The 20736-nt window shown below is 31.3% G+C and overlaps 1 protein-coding gene across 1 annotated transcript in view; it reads right to left on the reverse strand.

Annotated features, from left to right (window-relative positions):
- LOC126886789 (lysosomal acid glucosylceramidase-like) overlaps positions 1 to 20736 on the reverse strand; it is an 89946-nt gene that overhangs the window by 9835 nt on the left and 59375 nt on the right. The window contains exons 7-8 of the mRNA XM_050653840.1: positions 20272 to 20342; positions 350 to 624 (exon numbers count right to left, since the gene is read on the reverse strand). Of these exons, the coding sequence (XP_050509797.1) occupies positions 350 to 624; positions 20272 to 20342 (346 nt within the window). The remainder of the gene's footprint in view (positions 1 to 349; positions 625 to 20271; positions 20343 to 20736) is intronic.

Consider the following 20736-nt stretch of genomic DNA (forward strand, 5'->3'; position numbering starts at 1 on the left):
ATTATTGATGGACAATTACTTATCTAAAATTTTAGCTGAAAACTAAAGATTCCGTTGGAAAACCGGCATTTTCCGGGAAAAATTTTCGTCGAAGTAAATCGGAAAAAACACGTCTCTATGCAGAATTTAATTACGGTGAATTTTTATTTGGGTGTTTTTGCTGTAAAGTTAAAATCTTTGGAGTTATAGAGCAGAAATTGAAAAAAACACGTTTTTCGAATACCTATATTATTAATCTATCGGTATCGGATAATAAGATTCGATTCCAGCAATAAAATTGCTGGTAAATAACTTTTCCCAAAAATGGCCTGTTCTCCAATAATGCCCAGACTATAAATAGACCAATTACCTGTTTAATATAACAACAACTTTTCCTCCATCCGGTCTTTTAAATGCAACCAAGTCCACTTTATTATCGTTATCACATTGGGAGGAATATATTCTGACAGATCCCCTTGGAATAAATTTGGAGAAGTGTCCCATAGCGTAGTACGTAGGTTGCTTGTAGAATTCCGTTACATTGGCAATTATGGGGGAGTCTACTGGACCTGCAAGCGTTGGACCGCCCTTGGTGTTTAGGACCATGTTCCAGTCTACCCATCCCTGCACCCAGTGGTTAAGATCCTATAACAGATATATTGATTAAAAAAACATAGGAAATAATGGCCATAAAGGTTTACATCGTAAGCAGTATTTTTTGTCCAATGTCTCATAGGAATAATGTATAAACATATTTCTTTGATATTTCAAAATAACAAAAAAACTGTTTCTGAAAACGGCGGAAAGTTCAGAATTTAAATAAAAAAGAATGTGTGTGTACTTTGTACGCACGTAAGAAGTTATACTTCTATTATATGATTATATGATTATATGATTATAAACGAAATTAATATACTTTTTATTTATATTTTATTTAAATATTAAATTAATTTATACTTAATACTTCTCAAACATTTTTATTAAAACAGTGCCAAAAATAAAATTAAAATAATAAAAAAATAAAACACACACAAACACATTAAAAATGCCACAAATGATTTCTGAACATTAATTGTCGGAAAAATTTTTAACTAAATACGTATTTTCTGAAAATAAAATTATATAATAAATATACTTACATACAATCATAAAATGTATAAAAAAAAATAAAAAAATAAAAGTTTCTATTGGGATTCGAACCAACTTACCACGCGGCTGGTATTTGCGTTGTATTGGGATTCACCCGCATTAAAACTGCGCTACAGACACAGCTTGTCATTATGTGCGAAGATCGTCTAACTAAACAGATTAACCTTTTGACATTTTTAACTTATGTAAATAAATTATTTTGATTTTGAATTGAAATGATTTAGAATTGAAAAAATACAACAAAACATAGGGTAAGAAGACAATATATTAGGTGAATATTAAGGTGTAAAATAAAAGTATTACATACTACTTATGTATTTTGGTAGGTTCAAGGTAGGTATCGGAGCCCGTATAACGACTAATAAATTTCGCAATCAATTGCGTCGTGCGAAGTGGCTATGTTCAAATATCATAACAAAATTTGATCAACTATTTATAAAACACTTACCAGTGAAAGATTATTTAGCTTTGAATAAGCGAGATCTGCGGCACTCATACTAGGCACAGTTTGATGAGCTTTCACATTGGCATGCAACAATCATCTCTTCTATGTAAATAAGTCCAAAAATATAATATGAAAACTATTTAAAAAGGCAGTATAACCATTAACTAACTTTTTGTTTGTTGTTTCTCTTCCTACAAATTTTAAAACGCAACAAGCATACATTATAACCAAACCATGCACAGTCCCACAGCTGTGTCACAGCTGCCATATCGGATAATTTTTGTCATGTCATTTGAACATCCAATCAGAACAAAGTTATAATGCGCATGCGCCCGGTCGCTAGGTTTTCCCATATAAAATTTCACCGTCATTACGCCCGTAAAGAAGTATAACTTCAAAAAAGAGCGTGTGTACTTTGTACGCACGTAAGAAGTTATACTTCTATTATTATGATTTCAATGAAATAAATATATTTTAGACAGCTTAATTGTACTTTTCTGTACATATTAAATTAATCTTAATACTTAAAATAATACCAAAAATTATAAATAACGTTAACACGTCATTTTTGATCAACTGTACCCTCCCCGCAATTACTTTTCCCTTGATGAATCGTAGACAATCTAAAAAACGTTAGGTTCTCTACCCAAATTTTTAATTTTGTGTTCATTATATTTTGATACTAATTAATTATTCTATTCTCCACGAAGACAAATCTAAAGACACAAAAATTATAATAAATGTATTTACTAAAAACACCAATATATTTTTTTCACACTTTATTTGCATTGATATGTAGCTTGAAAGATTTAGCAAATAACTTCATACTGTCGGTATGCGAGTACTTCATACTGTCGCCTTTATAAAAATTCACTTCCAACATTTTTCCCAATCGCGAATAAAGAAGTATAACTTTAAAAAATGATTTCATTACGTACAGTCAAATTTTTAAGTAAAATTTTTACACTGATTTATTCCTATTAAAAATAGTAGGTTATAAATTTATATAGAATGTATGTATATCGTTCATTTGGAAGAAGAGGGTTACATCTCAAAATGTAAGTTCTTTTTTATTGCATCAATACCTTCCAAATAATGACTTCTACTATGGAAAAAATAGTTCCATGTGTAAGTACACTAGTCTCCGAGAGATGGCAGATGTAACTCTTTGGTTTTCCCCTAACTATCTCTACAGAATGTTATTCGGTTTAGAGAACACAGTTATATCTTGGAATACAATAGACAAAATAAGTTAATTTAATTAAAAGGGTGATTTATTTTTGGGATATAGAGTTATAAGTAAAGATATAAACATTTTTCTTAAAAATTATAACACTTAAATTGAACAGATTGTTCTGATAGAAGGATACTTTCTTAGTTGTAACTTTTTTTTTGGAAAATTCATCATAAAAAAGAAGCAATATAATGTGCGTAAAAAGTAGTTGTGTGAAATGTAACCTTATTATTCAAAGATATTTTGTTTTATGTGAATTATCATTTTTTTGCATTGCAAAGATTTTATAAAAAAGTGGGAATATCTGAAGCTAGAAAAAAGAATTGTTTTTAATAAAGAAAATTTTCCTTTTCCGTTGCCTTTCACAAAAATTTGTAAAGAAAAACAATTATTATTATTATTATTGCTTTATGTTTCATTGTTTGTTGAAGAACGGATACGAACTACTTAATAAGTTTTTTTTTAATGTTTTATTAATAAGTTTTATTAAATCATAATTGATATAATTGCATTTTTAATAATTTTTATTAATAAAATTCCTAAAAAATGTAACTTTATGAGCAAACATAGGATATTATAAAGATAATATTTCTTTATCCAAGAAAGTTATATCTTAGTTTTTTTCTAAACCTGATATCTTAAAAACGAAAATTCTTGTCAGAGCGATAAAAAGATCAGAAATCTATCATACTCAATCATTAAATACTATAATATCAATAAACACTGACAAAATAAATAAAATAAACTAATATGAATCTTAAAACCTTTCTACTGAAAAAGTGAAAATTCTTAGTTACAACCCTCTTCTTCCAAATGAACGATATGTATTAATATGTATATCTGAAAATTGAAACAAAATGAAAATCATTTGATCATAAAAGTATTCTGAGTTTTTCTCTAGGGGGCTTTATTAAAAATAAAAATTTTTCTATAATTTTATAATAGTTAATAATAATAATAATTGACTTTCATGAAAATATATTCATACACTGCGAGGCATAAGTTAAGGAAATAGAAAATTTATGCTCATTTTCATAGTTGATTTTTCGTGAACGGTTAACACATTCCGCTATTTTTTTTTTATTATTTTAGATATATTTCTTTAGTATTTAAACAGTTTTGCAAAGATTTACTCAAACTTCTTTTTTGTACTTATACCGGGTGGAAGAAAAGAAATGTTTTTCTTTTGTTAAGTTTGAGACACACTGTAGAGAGGACGAGGTACAAATCTGAGTATACCTCAAAATCGTATTGTAGTCTTATGTTTTGTGAAAATTGTGTTTTTGAGTCTTCCTAATATCTTTAGAAACAAAGAAAATATGTCGTTTTACTCTTTAACATGTGCTTTAACTGAAACAAAACTAAGTTAACAATAAAAAATAACAGTTAACAAAATTTTAAAACAGAAAGGCACATATCGTAAATAGTTCTTATCGACGCCGATAAGGGTTTGTCGACATTTGTCACTCAAAATACATATTAAAGAGTAAAACCGTCTAGTTTCTTTGTTATTAAAGATGTCAGAGAAATCAAAAAAATAAAAGATTCGCACAATATAAGGCTACAACATGGTATCGATTCATAACCAACTTTTTACCTTTTCCTCCCTACAGGGTGTCTCAATCTTTTGTTTCTGTTAAAGCACATGTTAAACTACAAAACCGTCTATTTTATTTGTTTATCAAGATATCAGACACATTAAAAAAAATGTTCACAAAACATAAGACTACAAAACGATTCCAATGTATACTCATATTTGTACCTCTTCCTCCCTACAGAGTTTTTCAAACTTAACATAAGAAAAACGTTTCTTTTCTTCCTCCCGGTATAAGTACAAAAAAGAAGTTTGAGTAAATCTTTGCACAACTGTATAAATACTACAGAAATATCTAAAATAATAGAAAAAAAATTAGCAAGCAAGCATAGTGATTTAACCCAGCCTGAGAGACTTGCTCACCCCTAGAGAATGACATTCGGGTGATACAATTCATTGGGGCGAGGAGGATTAACTCCCGTAAGCAGGAATCACTCCACCCCGCTTCAATGCTCCAGACCATCCACTTATCAGCATCCACTCTCAATCAGCAAAGTGCTTATCATATGTGAGTCTTGGGTACACGGACTCCCATATGAAATCCTACCCCGATCAATGCAGGCCAGCGTGAGGCGCTCTATTCCCGCTATCTCTAGTGACTTATCTTCGATATGTTTTGCTTGCTCGGGCGCCGAGTCCCCCCTCTGGGCTATGTCCAGTTCGGTGACTCGGCGCTCGAGGATGTGGGCCCCTCATGCCCTTTTTTGGGTTTTGCTACTAATATTTTTTTGTGGCTTTCGCCTATTGTTAATATTTTATTGATTTGTTTAGTGGCTGAAGCCGTTTTGAAGTTTTTGTATATTTTTTTTGAGGGATGTCTGAAACGTATAAAAATCAACATTAATAAATATAATGAGATGCCAAAGGTGAGCAAGTTGTTTTCTTTTGATAGAGCTACGTTTATCTAGCCTTTATTATATATTAACTAATATTTGCTGTTTGGGTCTCCTGTGTTTCCATCTATGATACACATCATACTGGATGGCAGGATCTATGATACACATCTCTTGCAGGATCTGGTTTGGATGGTCTTCTAGCTCAGCAAATTTTGTTCTGGCTTTTTCCTCCATAATATCCAGTACTCTCATTTGTTTTAGATCTCTAAATAAGAACCGTTCGGCGACATATCTGGGCACGTTTGCAGAAAAAAAAATTAGCGGAATCCGTTAATCTGTTCACGAAAAAATCAACTATGAAAATGGGCATAAATTTTCTATATTCCTAACTTATGCCTCGCAGTATACATTGTGATAAACTCTGATGAAATACGACACAAACATGTTATGCTCTCCAATTAGTCTTACATGTGGCATGTAGGATTTAATCATATTTCATTTAATGTAGCATTAGAATTATCAGTATTTGGAAAAGCTAAATATTAGAAAATTAGTAAATGAATACCAGAGTTCGTTTTAAAGCTCGTGGGTGAGAATTTAAACATTTCCTATTTAACACGTTGATGGACAGTGCGTCAAATGTATAAGCAAGTGTTATGACACTATATGTATTTTGAAAAGTAGAATAGGGAAAAATGCAACGTCCATAGACCTTGTGTTACATTACATCAATAGAAATTAGACGTCTATAGATGTTCTGTCCGTCAACGTGTTAAAGAACAAATAAACATTAATTGATCCACATATTTAAAAATATTTAATATTTTTAAAGTAGTTGCTTAAATTTGTAATTAAATAAAACATATCCACAAGGAAAATAAATTCATGTATTACTAAAAACTACGATAATTATTTTTACTTATTTTTGACATACACACTAGTTTGATCTTTTAGAGAGCAATATTTTTATTGAATACTTATTTAATTAATTTTAGTTTTCCAGCTGATTCCAATAATAAAAAGAATAAAATATATTCACGTTAAATATCGTTAGGATTCCTACTTGAGCTTTACTTGGCCTTTCGATACATTTTATTAAGTCTTTAGAGCTTAAAATACACTTTCACAGTAAGAACAACTAAGTTGTTGACCCTTTTTTAGAGAAAGCGTCTGCAGAAGCTCATTTCAGGAAAAGCCAATCACGTACGTGCCTTCCTGTTATTAACGTTTTAACCGGAAATAACATCAAAACCGGAAGTGTATATTCGAGCTCGTCTTTTCAATACGTCATGATTGATATCACATTTACTTTAACTGTGGCAGTTCCAGTTACACCTTCTTAACCGGAAGGGATATAAAAACTGGAAGTATATATTTATTCTCGTCTTGCTAAGGCGCATCGAGTAGTATATCGCTTTGTCTATTAAAAGTACTTCCAGTTCCAACTTTGGAACCGGGGTTAATTTTCTCCCCTTTACTACCATTCTTCAGTTATAAGCTCCCACTCGACGCCTCATTTGTCATTTTATCAGTTCTACTAACGTAAAAGTTATATTCGCGGACAGACAAACGGACAGACAGATAGGAATGAAACCGGAAATATACTTATTTATTTTTGTCTTGCTAATAGGCGTCGAATAATATATCGCTTGTACTCTTTTGATGACTTTAATACAGTTGCACCTCTAAAACCGGAAATCCGTGGTCACATTTTTCACCTATTATACCGTATCTGGGTTATAAGCTCCCTCATTCTACACCTCATTTGTCATTATATCTGTTTTGATAACAGATGGAGGAGTTACATTCGCGGACAGAGAGACGGACTGACAGAAAAGCATGAAATCGAAGTATAGACTTTTTCTCGGTAACTAAGGGCGCATCGAATAATATATCGCTTGTATTATTTCGGCGACTTTAAAACAGTACTTCTAGTTTCAACTCCAAAATCGGATGCCCGAGGTCAAATTTCACACCTTTTATACCATCTTTGGGTTATACGCTCTCATTCGATACTTCATTTATCATTCTATCTGTTGTGGTAACGGAGGCGTTACATTCGCGGACAGACAGACGAACGGACAGACAAGTATGAAACCAGAAGTGTTACAACTTTGTAACATATCGATAACAATATTCCTTATTTATAGGACCTTTATAATTTATCGCATCTTTGACTGCTTCTTAAATGAACATACATGTGTGGCTATCTGCCCTCTTACAGCTTCTATGTTTATTTTTTAACCAGGAGGAGTAAACTAAAAAGACAGATTCACACCCAAGAAAGTCACTAGAGTAATAACAAATACATCTTCTTTTTTGGTTGATCTAGTCGGCCCTCAGCGGTAATCGATAAATATTATATTAAATTATTACGTCGCTAAAGAGTTCCAAAAACAACTGCTTTTTATATAAAAGTAGACTAACAATCTAAAAATTAAAGGAATAACACAGAAAACACAAAAATCGCCGATATAATTAACCTATGAAATGTCACTAGTGTCAAAATTTAATAAATGGCATTAGTGTCAAAATTTTATAACAGTGGAGTAAACTTGCCTGCGGTTGGACCAATTACAAACAAGCAATAGAGCGCGGTAAATTTGAATCACTCCTCTTGGTTAAAAAACAAACCATAGTTAACTCGAATATGAGAAAAGTAGTTAAATTACTAATCCATTGGAGTTCTCCGTATTATAGTTGTCGCAAACCTTTTGACTTGGAAATCTTTACGCTCTGAAAAAACATCAGTATTATTTTGTATTTTGACAACGACACGCGACTTGGTCGTCGAAACGTTAATAAAATCTTTTTTTGATAAAATTGTGGCTTATTTCCCATTGAAAATAGTTGATTATAAAAATGCCACAAGGAAATAGCTTCAGAACAACACTGAAAACAAATTCACAATCTCGATGATGAGTTATCTCTCACACGTTTTCAGCCTTCATAAAAATAATTTATAGCCTAAATTCACCATATTATGTGGATTAGCAGAGCTGAGATTAGAGGTTCAATTTCAGTTCGCTATTGCATTTTTATCTTTCCCAAACTACTAAAAGCTCTATGTGGTACCAGACCGCATTAAAAGGTTTTATTTACTCTAAAATTTAAATTAGACACGAACAAATATTATTGTGGCTTATTTCCCATTATAAATAGTTAAAACGAACAAAAATGTTAATTATTGATTTCTCCCTCGTTGTAAAAGTCTAACAAAGTCGATTTCTTATGCTGCTCAGTCAATCAGCTAGTTAGATGCAAATCGCAGTGTCAGTCCGTCGTATTTATCACAACTAACAATGTAGTCTCCCGATTGTCAAATAGTCTCATTTTACAATTCTCTTGTTATTCTCGTAGTACATTGTTTGAACAATCTCACGTTTATTACGCGAATTATTCTCGATTCTATCACTATCACGATTAAGGTTGACATTCAGAACGCGGTCCTTGTTTACTCGCGGATTGTTAAGACAGTAAATTTGTGTATTAAATTCAGTAATACACGAAAAACGAGTACCCCAAAAAATGAGTAATTTTTGATGTCTCGTATCTTCTAAAACTGTTATTAGATTTAAGTAATCTTTTCAACATGTTATAGCCCTATTCTTTAGCAATATCGCTATAATAATATTGTTGCTAAACAGGTAAATTTTCATTGTATACCGGGTGTACCAACCAAACTGAGTTTTTTTCTCATTTTTCAAAACACCCTGTGGAATATTCTAGCCTTTATAAAGTATTGAAATGAAAACCCAACTATAGCCCCAGGTTTTCTTAATGTTTTGTTTTTTTATCTATTCGCTTATGTTGGATAATAAAAAAGTTAGGGACTTAAACAACTAGCCATGTTCTTTATCAATAAAGGGTGTTTTTAAATAAGTGCGACAAACTTTAAGGGGTAATTCTGCATGAAAAAATAATGACCGTTTGTGTGATAAACCCATGTCCCCAAATGCTTCGTTTTCGAGATACGGGATGTTTAATTTTTTCTTACAAACTGACGATTTATTTATTGCTCTAAAACCGGTTGATATATGCAAATAAAATTTGGTAGGTTTTAAGAGGTAGTTATTGCGCATCTTTTGACATACAACTAAAATTTTATATTCACCATTGGCGTGCATGCGGGTAATATGACGGGGTAATATGACCTGTCTTCATGCCAATGGTAAATATAAAATTTTTAATTGTATGTCAAAAAATGCGCAATAACTACCGATTAAAACTTACCAAATTTCATTTGCATATCTCAACCGGTTTTAGAGCAATAAATAAATCGTTAGTTTGTAAGAAAAAATTCAACATCCCGTATCTTGGAAACGAAGCATTGGCGGACATAGGTTTATCAAGCAAACGGTCATTATTCTTTCATGCAGAATTACCCCTTAAAGTTTGTCGCACTTATTTAAAAACACCCTGTATTGTTAAAAACATGGCTAGTTGTTAAAGTCTCTAACTTTTTTATTATCTAATATAAGCAAATATACCCCATTCCACGAATATACGACCCTCTTGGATTATCGCGACAACGAATATTTTACTGTGCAAAATATGAAGAACGGAAGTAAATTGCAAATTATATTGTTGTTTATTGGAGTAATTATTAGAGCAAAATACTTTCGTACTTCTTATGTTGCACACTAAAATATTCGTTGTCGCGATAATCCAAAACAGTCGTATATTCGTGGAATACACCATAAATATAAAAACAGAATGTTAAGAAAACCTGGGGCTATAGTTGGGTTTTAATTTCAATATTTTATAAAGGCTAGAATATTCCACAGGGTGTTGTGAAAATTCAGAAAAAATCCCAGTTTGATTGGTACACCCGGTTTATAATGAAAATTTACCTATCTAGCAACAATATTTGGCGATATTGTTAAAGAATATGGCTATAATATATTAAAAAAATTACTTAAATCGGACAACAGGTTTAGGAGATACGAGACATCTAAAATGACTCATTTTGGGGTGCCCGTTTTTCGTGCCGGTGAGTGTAGTTATTATTTTAGAGTGATTGTATACTCCGTCCGCTATAACTTTTCCCATTCGGTATGATTCATTTTCAATCAAATTAAGTCAAAACAGAAAGTGAAACGTACGCCGATGTGTGTAGTACATATATAGTATACAGTATACAAAATGTATATACACATCGACGTTCGTTTCAATTTATGTTTTGACTTAATTTGATTGAAAATGAATCGTACCGCATGGGAGAAATTATAGCGGACGGACTATAAATAGTGCTTGTGTTACGAAATAAAATAATTACCTAACCGTTTATTATTTATTTCAACTTCGATTTACACCTTGCTTCGAGTCGACAAAAATCATCAGTGTTTACGCAATCAACCACTACAGAAGCTGGTTTCCGTCTTGTGTGAAGAACAAGAGATATTCAAGTCAATTTACCAACTGGTGAAGTGTTCTAAACAGGAAGTATATAACAAATATTATTTGTTCTCGTTTGGCCATCTAACCGTCTCGTTTCAAATTTCTCACTTTTAATACCATCCTTGGGTATTTCGACAGCTTTCATTCGACACCTCATTTGTCAATCTATCTGGCCCCTGATTCTAATTCAAATTTCGACTCAAAACAAGTCGCAATCAATATGGCGACGTTGAAATGCGACTGTGCGAGCGTTGTGGATTTTAGTTGAACTAACGAAAAGATGTCATGAAATAGCGACTTATCGAAATTAATTGCGACTCCAAAAAAGTGGTTGATATTATAGGTTTGTTCCAACATGAACTTTTGGACGGTCCAGAAACCGTCACGAAACTACTTGTACCGTTTGTTGTGCGCATGTTCGTAATTGTATCGCCCAGTTATCGTCCCATGACGGTAATCATATATTTGTCATTTTTATTGGTGACAGCTTGTGTGCTTTTAGTCGATCAAAAGCTCAAAAACTTTAAAGAATTAAGTCCTAGTGCGCAAGTCAGTCCAACCAGCACATTATGCATTTGCCCGATTACTGAAATGATCATCACGAAATCGTCACCGAAAGATCACAATTCTTGTTGGAACAGTGGGAAGGACGATCCGATGACGATCATATTTTTGTTGGAACGGATTTTGTTTTCTGCGCAGGAGCATTACCGTTTCGTGACGGTTCTCGGTCGTGTTGGAACAAACCTTATAATTTCGAGTCGAAATTATTGTGACACGCACATGAATGAATGGCCGAAAGCGGGGTTAGGTTTAGTTTAGGAGATGTGTTTTGTTTGTTTCTTGCAAGGAAAACTAAAGCAAAAGGTATTAATATGGCTGGGTTTTATGGAAATTTGCTGGCTTTGAAGGAATTAGATAGAATAGTATTAAATTAGAAGTATAATAATTGAGAATGTTCACAACGTGAATTATTATCAACTCAATGAAAGATGTAAGGTAATAATCTGGGAAAATTAGTATAAAACAAGGAAAATTATGTACCAGCTATTTTATTGCTGGACATGCTGGAATCAAATCTTAAGATTTCATATATTAGTATTATAGCTATGCAAAGTCCGCAGAAAGTGAGCTATTTGGTTTGTAAACAAATTAGCGCTAGGAAATCTTTGTTTCAATTGTTGCCCTGTAACTCAGAAGATTTTAACGTTAAATCAAAAACACTCACATAAAAATTCACTGTAATTTAGTTCTGCACATAGATATTTTTTTTCGATCCCCTTCGGCGGAAATTTTCCTCGGAAAATTCGGGTTTTCCAAACAAAATCTTTAATTTTCAACTAAAATTTTAGGTAAGTAATTATAAATCAATAATTAAATAACTTGTGATACAAATCTTTTTTTATGAGTGTCTTGAAGATATGAAAATTTGTATGTACAAAGAGGACCGGTATAAAAAGGTAATGATTCAAAAATTGAAATCATGTTGTTTATAACCCTGTCGTAAATGCCGGTCAAATTTGACCGGTTATACCAAGAAGCCGTGTCCTTTTCAACAGCCTTAACTTAATTTAATTTAATCTGATATTTTCTGAGGGGTTCCATTTGTTTATAAGCCAAAAAATTGTTTATTTATAACATTCCTAAGACCGCCTAAATAGTCCAATTTCAATTCTGTAAATTACGTTGAATAGGTATAAAGCTTTTTTATACGAAAATCATAGTTATTCTGGTGTATCATAATCTTTCTGGTTATTATTTCGATCGAAATTTTTTAATTAACATTTTAATTATTGCTACTATTGGATAGATTGTCGCCGGTCTCCTGATATATAATCTACTAGGTATAAAAATCTTTCATGCCACCAATTTATTTAATTATTCATAAGTAATTACTTTCCTAAAATTTTAATTGAAAATTGCAGGTTTTTTTGGGAAAACTCGAATTTTCAGAGTAAAATTTTTGTTGAAGGAAATCGAAAAAAAGAATAACTTTGTGCAGAACTAAATTGCGGTGAATTTTTATTTGAGTGTTTTTGGTTTAAAGGAAAAATCTTAGAAGTTACAGAGCACTAATTGAAAAAAAAAGAAGATTTAGAAGTGATAATTTGTTTATAAATAAAATAACACACTTTCTGCGGACTTGTCATATCCCATATTACTAATTTATGCAATCATAAGATTCAATTTTAGCAATAAAATAGCTGGTGAATAACTTTTCCCAAAATGGCATTTTTTCGATAATTTGCCCAGGAAATCCAATAAACAGGAGGACCAACCCAAATTCTGAGCAGTGTCAAAATGATAACGTTAATATCCCCAGTTGGAAATAATATCGAAATGATAAGAATCGCTATAAATTGCATCTGTAATGGCGGAGTCGAAATTAAATTGCGACATCGAAATGAATTAGAATCAGGCCCCTGGTCTGTTTACGGAGGAGTTGTGTTTACAAACTCTCTGGGACAGAGATATGTAAAATTCAACGTTTTCACATTTTTTTGAAAATGAGTGAAAACGATCTCTTTTAAGGTAAGCGAGCCATAATTATTTTTACTTCATTTTGACACATCTTTCGCTTTTACCTTTTTTATAGCGAAATTTATTGAATTATTTAATCAAGTTTATTTGTCCACCTGATTGAATAATCCAAAGAATAAAATATTCTCAACTGCTTGATCTTGATTTGTCCTTCCGATACAGATGTATTTATTGCGCCTTTGGAGCTTGAAACACACTTTCACAGTAAGAAGTAAGAAATAAGCAGTAAGCCGTTGACCCATTTGTAGAGAAAGCGCCTGAAGAAACTCATTCGGAAAAAACCAATTACATACGTGACTTTCTGTTATTAAATTTATCAGCGGCCACCGTATGTATTTTATCTCCAAACCAAATTTATGAAAGTTTACCAGCTGACACTTTAAAACTGCACAGATAATTTTATAAAAGAGTGTAAACTAAGAGTGAGCATAAGGAAATAATAATATGACTGCTGTATAAACTTCCGCAAAAGTTTTAAAGTTTTGTTAACCGTTGTTAGTTTTTATTGTTAATTTATTTTGTTGTTCAAGTTAATGTTCAATTTCCTTTTAATGTTACTAGAGTCAAACAATCTAGATGTATATAAAATTTTATACATCCATGTTAATTGTTTAAAATTAAAGCTCTAATAAAAAACAAATTATAAAAAAAATAATAAAATAAAATAAAAAGATACTAAGAAGATCTAAATCTCCGAGGTGTTGAATAGGGTTTATGTCCTAGCGTAGTAAAAAAATATACAAAAAATACATAAAAAACAAAAGAAAAAACAAAAAAAAACTAAAAAAAAAATAATAAAAAAATATGAAAAAAATTATAAAAAAATATAATAAATACAAAATAATAAAAAGAACAGACTAAAAAAACTTACTATGTAGTAGTAATAGTTTTAAATGTAGATAATAAGCTTATATTTTGTAAAATAGAGAACTTAAAACACTTTGACTGGCCAGTTGTATGCTAAAACCAGTGCCAATAAAACATAAACACACACACACACACACAGTTAATCCAGAAAGCCACTGCGCATCCGCTAGGAAAAATATTCTAATTCGGATTTTTTTGCACAATCTTACTCAAAAAGGACCCCTTTTAACAAATTTGCATGTTGCCAGAAGCAAAAGTTGGTAAAAAATTTTTTAAACGTTTTTTTTTTTGTTTTTTTCCTAAAATTATTTTTTTTGCATGGAACAAAATTTTTTTAGGTTTTTGGGTCATTTCAAACAGAAAAGGTCTTTAGTGACTTTTCTCTAAAGTTGATAGTTTTTGACATATAAGCGATTAAAAATTGAAAAATTGCGAAATCGGCCATTTTTAACCCTCAATAACTATGTGAAAAACTGAAAATTTGAATGTTGCCAAGGTAGGTAGCTATTCTTTAAACATCGATTGATGAAATCCCGAAGAGTGTTCTGCAATACAATATTCAAAACTCCTTTGTTTTTTAATTGCTAATCAAGCGTGCGCGACACTATTTTCCACCGTTGCATGTGTATGCAGTATGGTACAAATGAAAGGAATAAATTCGTTATTTCATAAACTGGCCACTTTAAGGAAAAATCCCGAAACAGGTCGATTTTTATTTTTAAGTTATGATATTGTGACATATATGGTTTACTAGTGACGTCATCCATCTGGGCGTGATGACGTAATTGATGATTTTTTAAATGAGAATAGTGGTCGTGTGCTAGCTTATTTGAAAGGTTCTGCAATTGTCTATTTAGTAATATAAACATTTACATAATTATTTATACAGGGTGTCAAATAATTTAATTTTTTTGTCAATTTGCCAAATGATTTAATTTAATAAAACATTTTTGGACACCCTGTATAAATAATTATGTACATGTTTATATTACTGAATAGAGAATTGAAGAACCTTTCAAATGAGCCAGCACACGACCCATATTCTTATTTAAAAAAATCATCGATTACGTCATCACGCCCAGATGGATGACGTCACTAGTATACTATATATGCCACAATATCATAACTTAAAAATAAAAACCGACCTGTTTTGGGATTTTTCCTTAAAGTCACCGGTTTACGAAATAACGAATTTATTTCTTTCATTTGCACCATACTTTATACACATGCAACGGTGGAAAATAGTGTCGCGCACGCTTGATTAGCAATTAAAAAACAAAGGGGTTTTGATATTGTATTGCAAAAAACTCTTCGGGATTTCATCAATCGATGTTTAAAGAATATCTACCTACCTTGGCAACGTTCAAATTTTTTAGTTTTTCACATAGTTTTTGAGGGTTAAAAATGGCCGATTTCGCAATTTTTCAATTTTTAATCGCTTATATGTCAAAAACTATCAACTTTAGAGAAAAGTCACTAAATACCTTTTCTGTTTGGAATGATCCAAAAAATCTAAAAAAAAAATTGTTCCAGGCAAAAAAAATAATTTTAGAAAAAAAACAAAAAAAAACGTTTAAAAAATTTTTTACCAACTTTTGGTCCTGGCAACATGCAAATTTGTTAAAAGGGGTTCTTTTTGAGTAAGATTATGCAAAAAATTCGAAATAGAATATTTTTCCTAGCGGATGCGCAGTGGCTTTCTGCACTAAGTATTGTTTTATTTAAAACATAATGTTAAAGAATCTACGAGGAAAATACAATTCCTGTATACCATAAATCACAAAAATACTAGATCGTTTGTAAAAGGTATATTTAAAATTCCTTAAACAGCGATAACTTTACATACGAAAACCTTTTATGATTAAAAAATCCACTATCAGTGATAATAAAAGCCCTAAAATAAGTTATGGTTATAACTAATTAGTTAAGAAAAAGCGATTTAAAATGTTGACTTAAACTAAGGTTAAAAAATTCAAGAGGTCATACCTGTGTATGCCTGAGCCACCTAAATATTTTGGGTAAAAACCCTTTAAATGTTGAAAATGAATATTATACAGGGTGTCCCAGAATAATTTACCCACGCTATATCTCTTAAACGAATAGAGATTTTCGAATGGGACAAAAGGTAATATATTCTACTTGTAATACGCTTTAATATGGCGTACAAAAAATCATCCCCTAAATAATCCTCCCTTAGTTGCTAACTTTAAATTTTCAAATAGCACCCTGTATATTTTTTTATAGTTTTGGATGTGGTCTTCTATCGTCTATTCAACACATTTTTTTGAAAATAAAATCAGTTCGTAAATAACCAAGAAAATATCAGTTTAGTTTTGTTAATTATGTGTGCCAGACTAATTTATCAAGGCTATATTTCATAAACGAATAGAGATTTTAGAATGGGACAAAAACTGATCTATTACATTTGTAATACACTTTAATATGGCGTAGAAAAAAAATCCACTAAATATTCATCCCTTAGTTACAACCCCTAACTTTATTTTTTTAATAGCACCCTGTAAGTTAGGGATGAATATTTAGGGGATGAATTTTTTTACGCCATATGAAAGTGTATTACAAATGGACTAGATCAGTTTTTGTGCCATTCGAAAATCTCTATTCGTTTAAGAAATATAGCCTGGATAAATGTCTGGGACACACAATTTAACAAAAATAAACTGATATTTTCTAGGTTATTTACGAACCGATTTTATTTTTAAAAAATGTGTTAAATAGACGATAAAATACCACATCCAAAACTATAAAAATGTATACAGGGTGCTATTAAAAAAATTAAAGTTAGGGGTTATAACTAAGGGATAATTATTTAGGGATGATTTTTTTGTACGCCATATTAAAGTGTATTACAAGTAGAATATATCACCTTTTGTCTTATTCGAAAATCTCTATTCGTTTAAGAGATATAGCGTGGGTAAATTAGTCTGGGACACCCTGTATACTACATATTATTATTAATATTTGGTGATGTTGCAAATATTTTTGGATATATACAGGATTCTTCTCACGTGGTTGAGATTTAAGGATTGAAACCTCACATATTGGAGTTGGATGGCAACTGAATACAAAAGGACCTTAGAAGGATGTCAAAGACCAACTGTCAATGCAACGTTAGAAACTGTGATATTGTTATTTTAGCCACATAAGTTAAAGTTTATGTTGATAATATTTAAAATAAAAACAGTATCAAAATATCCATCTATTGGGGTTAAAATTATTCCATTCTAAATAAAAAAATGTAAAATATCCAATGATTAAATAATCAAATAGGAAGAAAAGATATTTAGTTTACAGGTAGCTATGCAGTCAGCATTACTTATAGATGTTATGAAAGTAGTGTGAAACAAAGAAACTTAGAAAAATTAATATTAAGGCCTTTTACGTTAAAACGGCTGGGACAACAAAATTAAGTTTAATGTGTACATAAATGTACGTTTATTAGTACCACAAATATGGCATACGATGCATCCCTAACAAAACAAAACATTCCAGGAATGTACTATCAAAGTTCTATTAATGTTTGAATGTCCTGAACATTCAAGGAACATTCGGTGAACATCTGATTAAGTTATTGGTGGAACGTTACCACAATACATTCTATCAACATACTACCAATGTCCTATATTTTAAGAGAGGTCATTTACTATTCAATTTGCGTTCATTTTCAAATTTGCCGCGCGTGTATCTTTGTATTAGGCAATCCCAGCCACGTGATTTCTGGTTGGCATACAAAAAGTTACAGACTACAGGGGTTATGTATGTTTGTACATTATCATATATTTTTCATTGTTTATCGTCATTTTGTCTATTTGGATTCGTTTGGATTTCGTTTGCTGTATTTTGTGAACTTTATAAACTTTACCACAATGCAAAGTGATTATTTAAGGAAATTATTATTGGAAAGGAGAAAGGTAGGGAAAACAATTTTTATTTACTGTTCATTTTTCCCTGATATTTATCAATATTGATGAATTTTGCAAGCAATGACATTATTTCTTTTATTGTTTTAGATATTTATTGAAGCTGAAAATAATTGGGGATTTAGATCCATATACAATTCAGTCAGAATTGGATTTTACAGTAAAGTACATTCCACCAAATTACTACAATAGATATTTATACATATCTGGTGGAGTCTCACAGTTACTACTCTAAGCAGCAGATGTAAGCATACAAAAGCCTTCAGGCACATAAGTATTTTACAGCTGGATTTGTTTTTAAAGTTGGAGTAAAGTTGGAAGTCCAGAGCAACAACTTCATAAGTACTTACAAGAATATTGAGGAAATCCAGCTCCTCGATACTACTGAGCAAACTAGAAGATTGAAGAGGACAAAGCCTTTTGAACTAGTTTGAGTGATAGATGATAGTGAAAAGCAGAGCATAGTGCTTGTGTGCCTGTGTATGTTAGATTAGATAAGAGACGCTATGGGATAAGCTATTCGTTTTAAGGAACAGTAGTAATTTAGGTTAAATTAAAATGGCTCATTGGTCAGTTATGACCAGATTGTAATTGAAATGTACAATTCAATACAATGAATTATCATCGTAGTGATGATTATGGAAGAAATATATGACACGATTTTTTGCAATAAAAATGTTTATACAGTTCGTCCATAAAGTAACGCATAAATTCGTTATTTCGTAAACCAGCAACTTTAAGGAAAAATTCCGAAACAGGTCGATTTTTATTTTTATATTAAGATTTTTTGGCATATATATCATACTAGTGACGTCATCCATCTGGGCGTGATGACGCAATCGATGATTTTTTTAAATGGGAACAGGGGTCATGTGATAGCTCATTTGAAAGGGTATTAAGTTCTCTATCCAATAATATAAACATTAACATAATTATTTATACAGGGTGTTCAAAAAACATTTTTTTAAATAAAATAAGTGAGACAAAAAGAAGAATATATGTAATTTATTTTAATTCAAAATGCATTTTGCTACTGTCGGTAAAGAGAAAAAAATTTTATTTGACAAATAAACATTGATTTTCGTTTAAACAAAATGTTCAAAATGCCAAGAGACAGGTGGGTGGCAGCTTCAACATTGCATTTAAGCGAAAAACAATATTTATTTGTCAAATAAACATTTTTTTTTTCTGTTTTCTGACAACAGTAAAACGTATTTTGAATTAAATAAATTACATACATTCTTCTTTTTGTCTCAATTATTTTAATTAAAAAAATGTTTTTTTAAACACCTTGTATAAAAATATGTTAATGTTTATATTATTGAATAGAGAATTGAATACCCTTTCAAATGAGCTGTCACATGACCCCTATTCTTATTAAAAAAACATCGGTTACGTCATCATGCCCAGATGGATGACGTCACTAGTATGATATATATGCCAAAAAAATCGGAATTTAAAAATAAAAATCGACCTGTTTCGGGATTTTTCCTTAATATCGCCGGTTTACGAAATAATGAATTTATGCGTTACTTTATGGACTCACTGTATTTATCAAGGATGTATTATTTGGCATGGTCACATATATACTTCTGGTGTATCGTCGGTGATGTGACAATACCTCCTATCTGCTTTTTATGAATTTTGTAGGAGACGAAAACCCATTTTTAGGGTCATCTCCTGTTTTAACATGTAAATGTTGACATGTTTTGTAGTAAATAGATAGTTCAATTTACTACAAAACATGGCAAAAAATATCATATGAAAATAGGAGGTGACTGTAAAAAAAGTTTTTATTCTCTCTTAAATAACTCATGAAAAACAAATCGGAGGTATTATGTCACCTCAGCGACTATATCCAGGGAATGTATAAAAAATATACTGTGAATGTCCAAAGAACATTCGTAGACATTCATGGAATGTTCCAACAAGACATGTTTAAAATGCTGACAGAGGACTTTCCTGGGACATTTAGGGGACATTCTTGTTCTTTTGAGGGCATTCCTGGAATGTTATCAATATTCTGTGTGTACATTCTAGGAACATACATGAAATGGTTGGTGTTATTAGGGATTGTGTGTTATTGTACTTGCATGCAAAGTTTCTCGAGTATAGTCTATTTAGTTTCAAAAATAATTACTTGATTCGAGACTATATCCCAAACCTGTATATACTAATAGTGTCAGCAACCCGCCAGATCAACTTCAATCGATGTATTTCAAAAACATTATCCGTAAAATAAGCTACTGCTAAAGAAAAACTTGCAAAATATATGATATTACACAAACCTGAATAATATCCTTGGCGTATAGTTCAGCTCTCGTCCAATTCCCTAATCGGACGTTGTTCTCGAAGTCCCCTAAAACAAAATTCATGTCAAAATCCAGACAGAACCATACTGGCAGAATACACTTCCATAAATATATGCGGGAGGCTGGTGTTGATATCAGCTTAGGACGGTCAAGTGTTTCCTTTGATCTAATAAAAAATGTAGTAAAATGCCTCTAGGTAGCAAATATGTAAATATCTAGTCCGCACAACTATCTGAGAATTATTGTGTAAACAAAGTTTTGCGTGACGTAAATACAGGGTGAGGCAGATCAAGGGCCTATTAGAAATATCTCTAAAAATAAAGGTAGGAGAATCATGAAAATTGGAGTACAGGGGTTTTGAGGTTTGAACTATTTAATGAAAATATTTTGGACTCTTTGCTACTTCCGGTTATACCGGAAGTTGATTGTAACTTCGTTTTT

The sequence above is a fragment of the Diabrotica virgifera genome, chromosome 6 (assembly GCF_917563875.1).
Source record: "Diabrotica virgifera virgifera chromosome 6, PGI_DIABVI_V3a".
Taxonomy (NCBI): Eukaryota; Metazoa; Arthropoda; class Insecta; order Coleoptera; family Chrysomelidae; genus Diabrotica; species Diabrotica virgifera.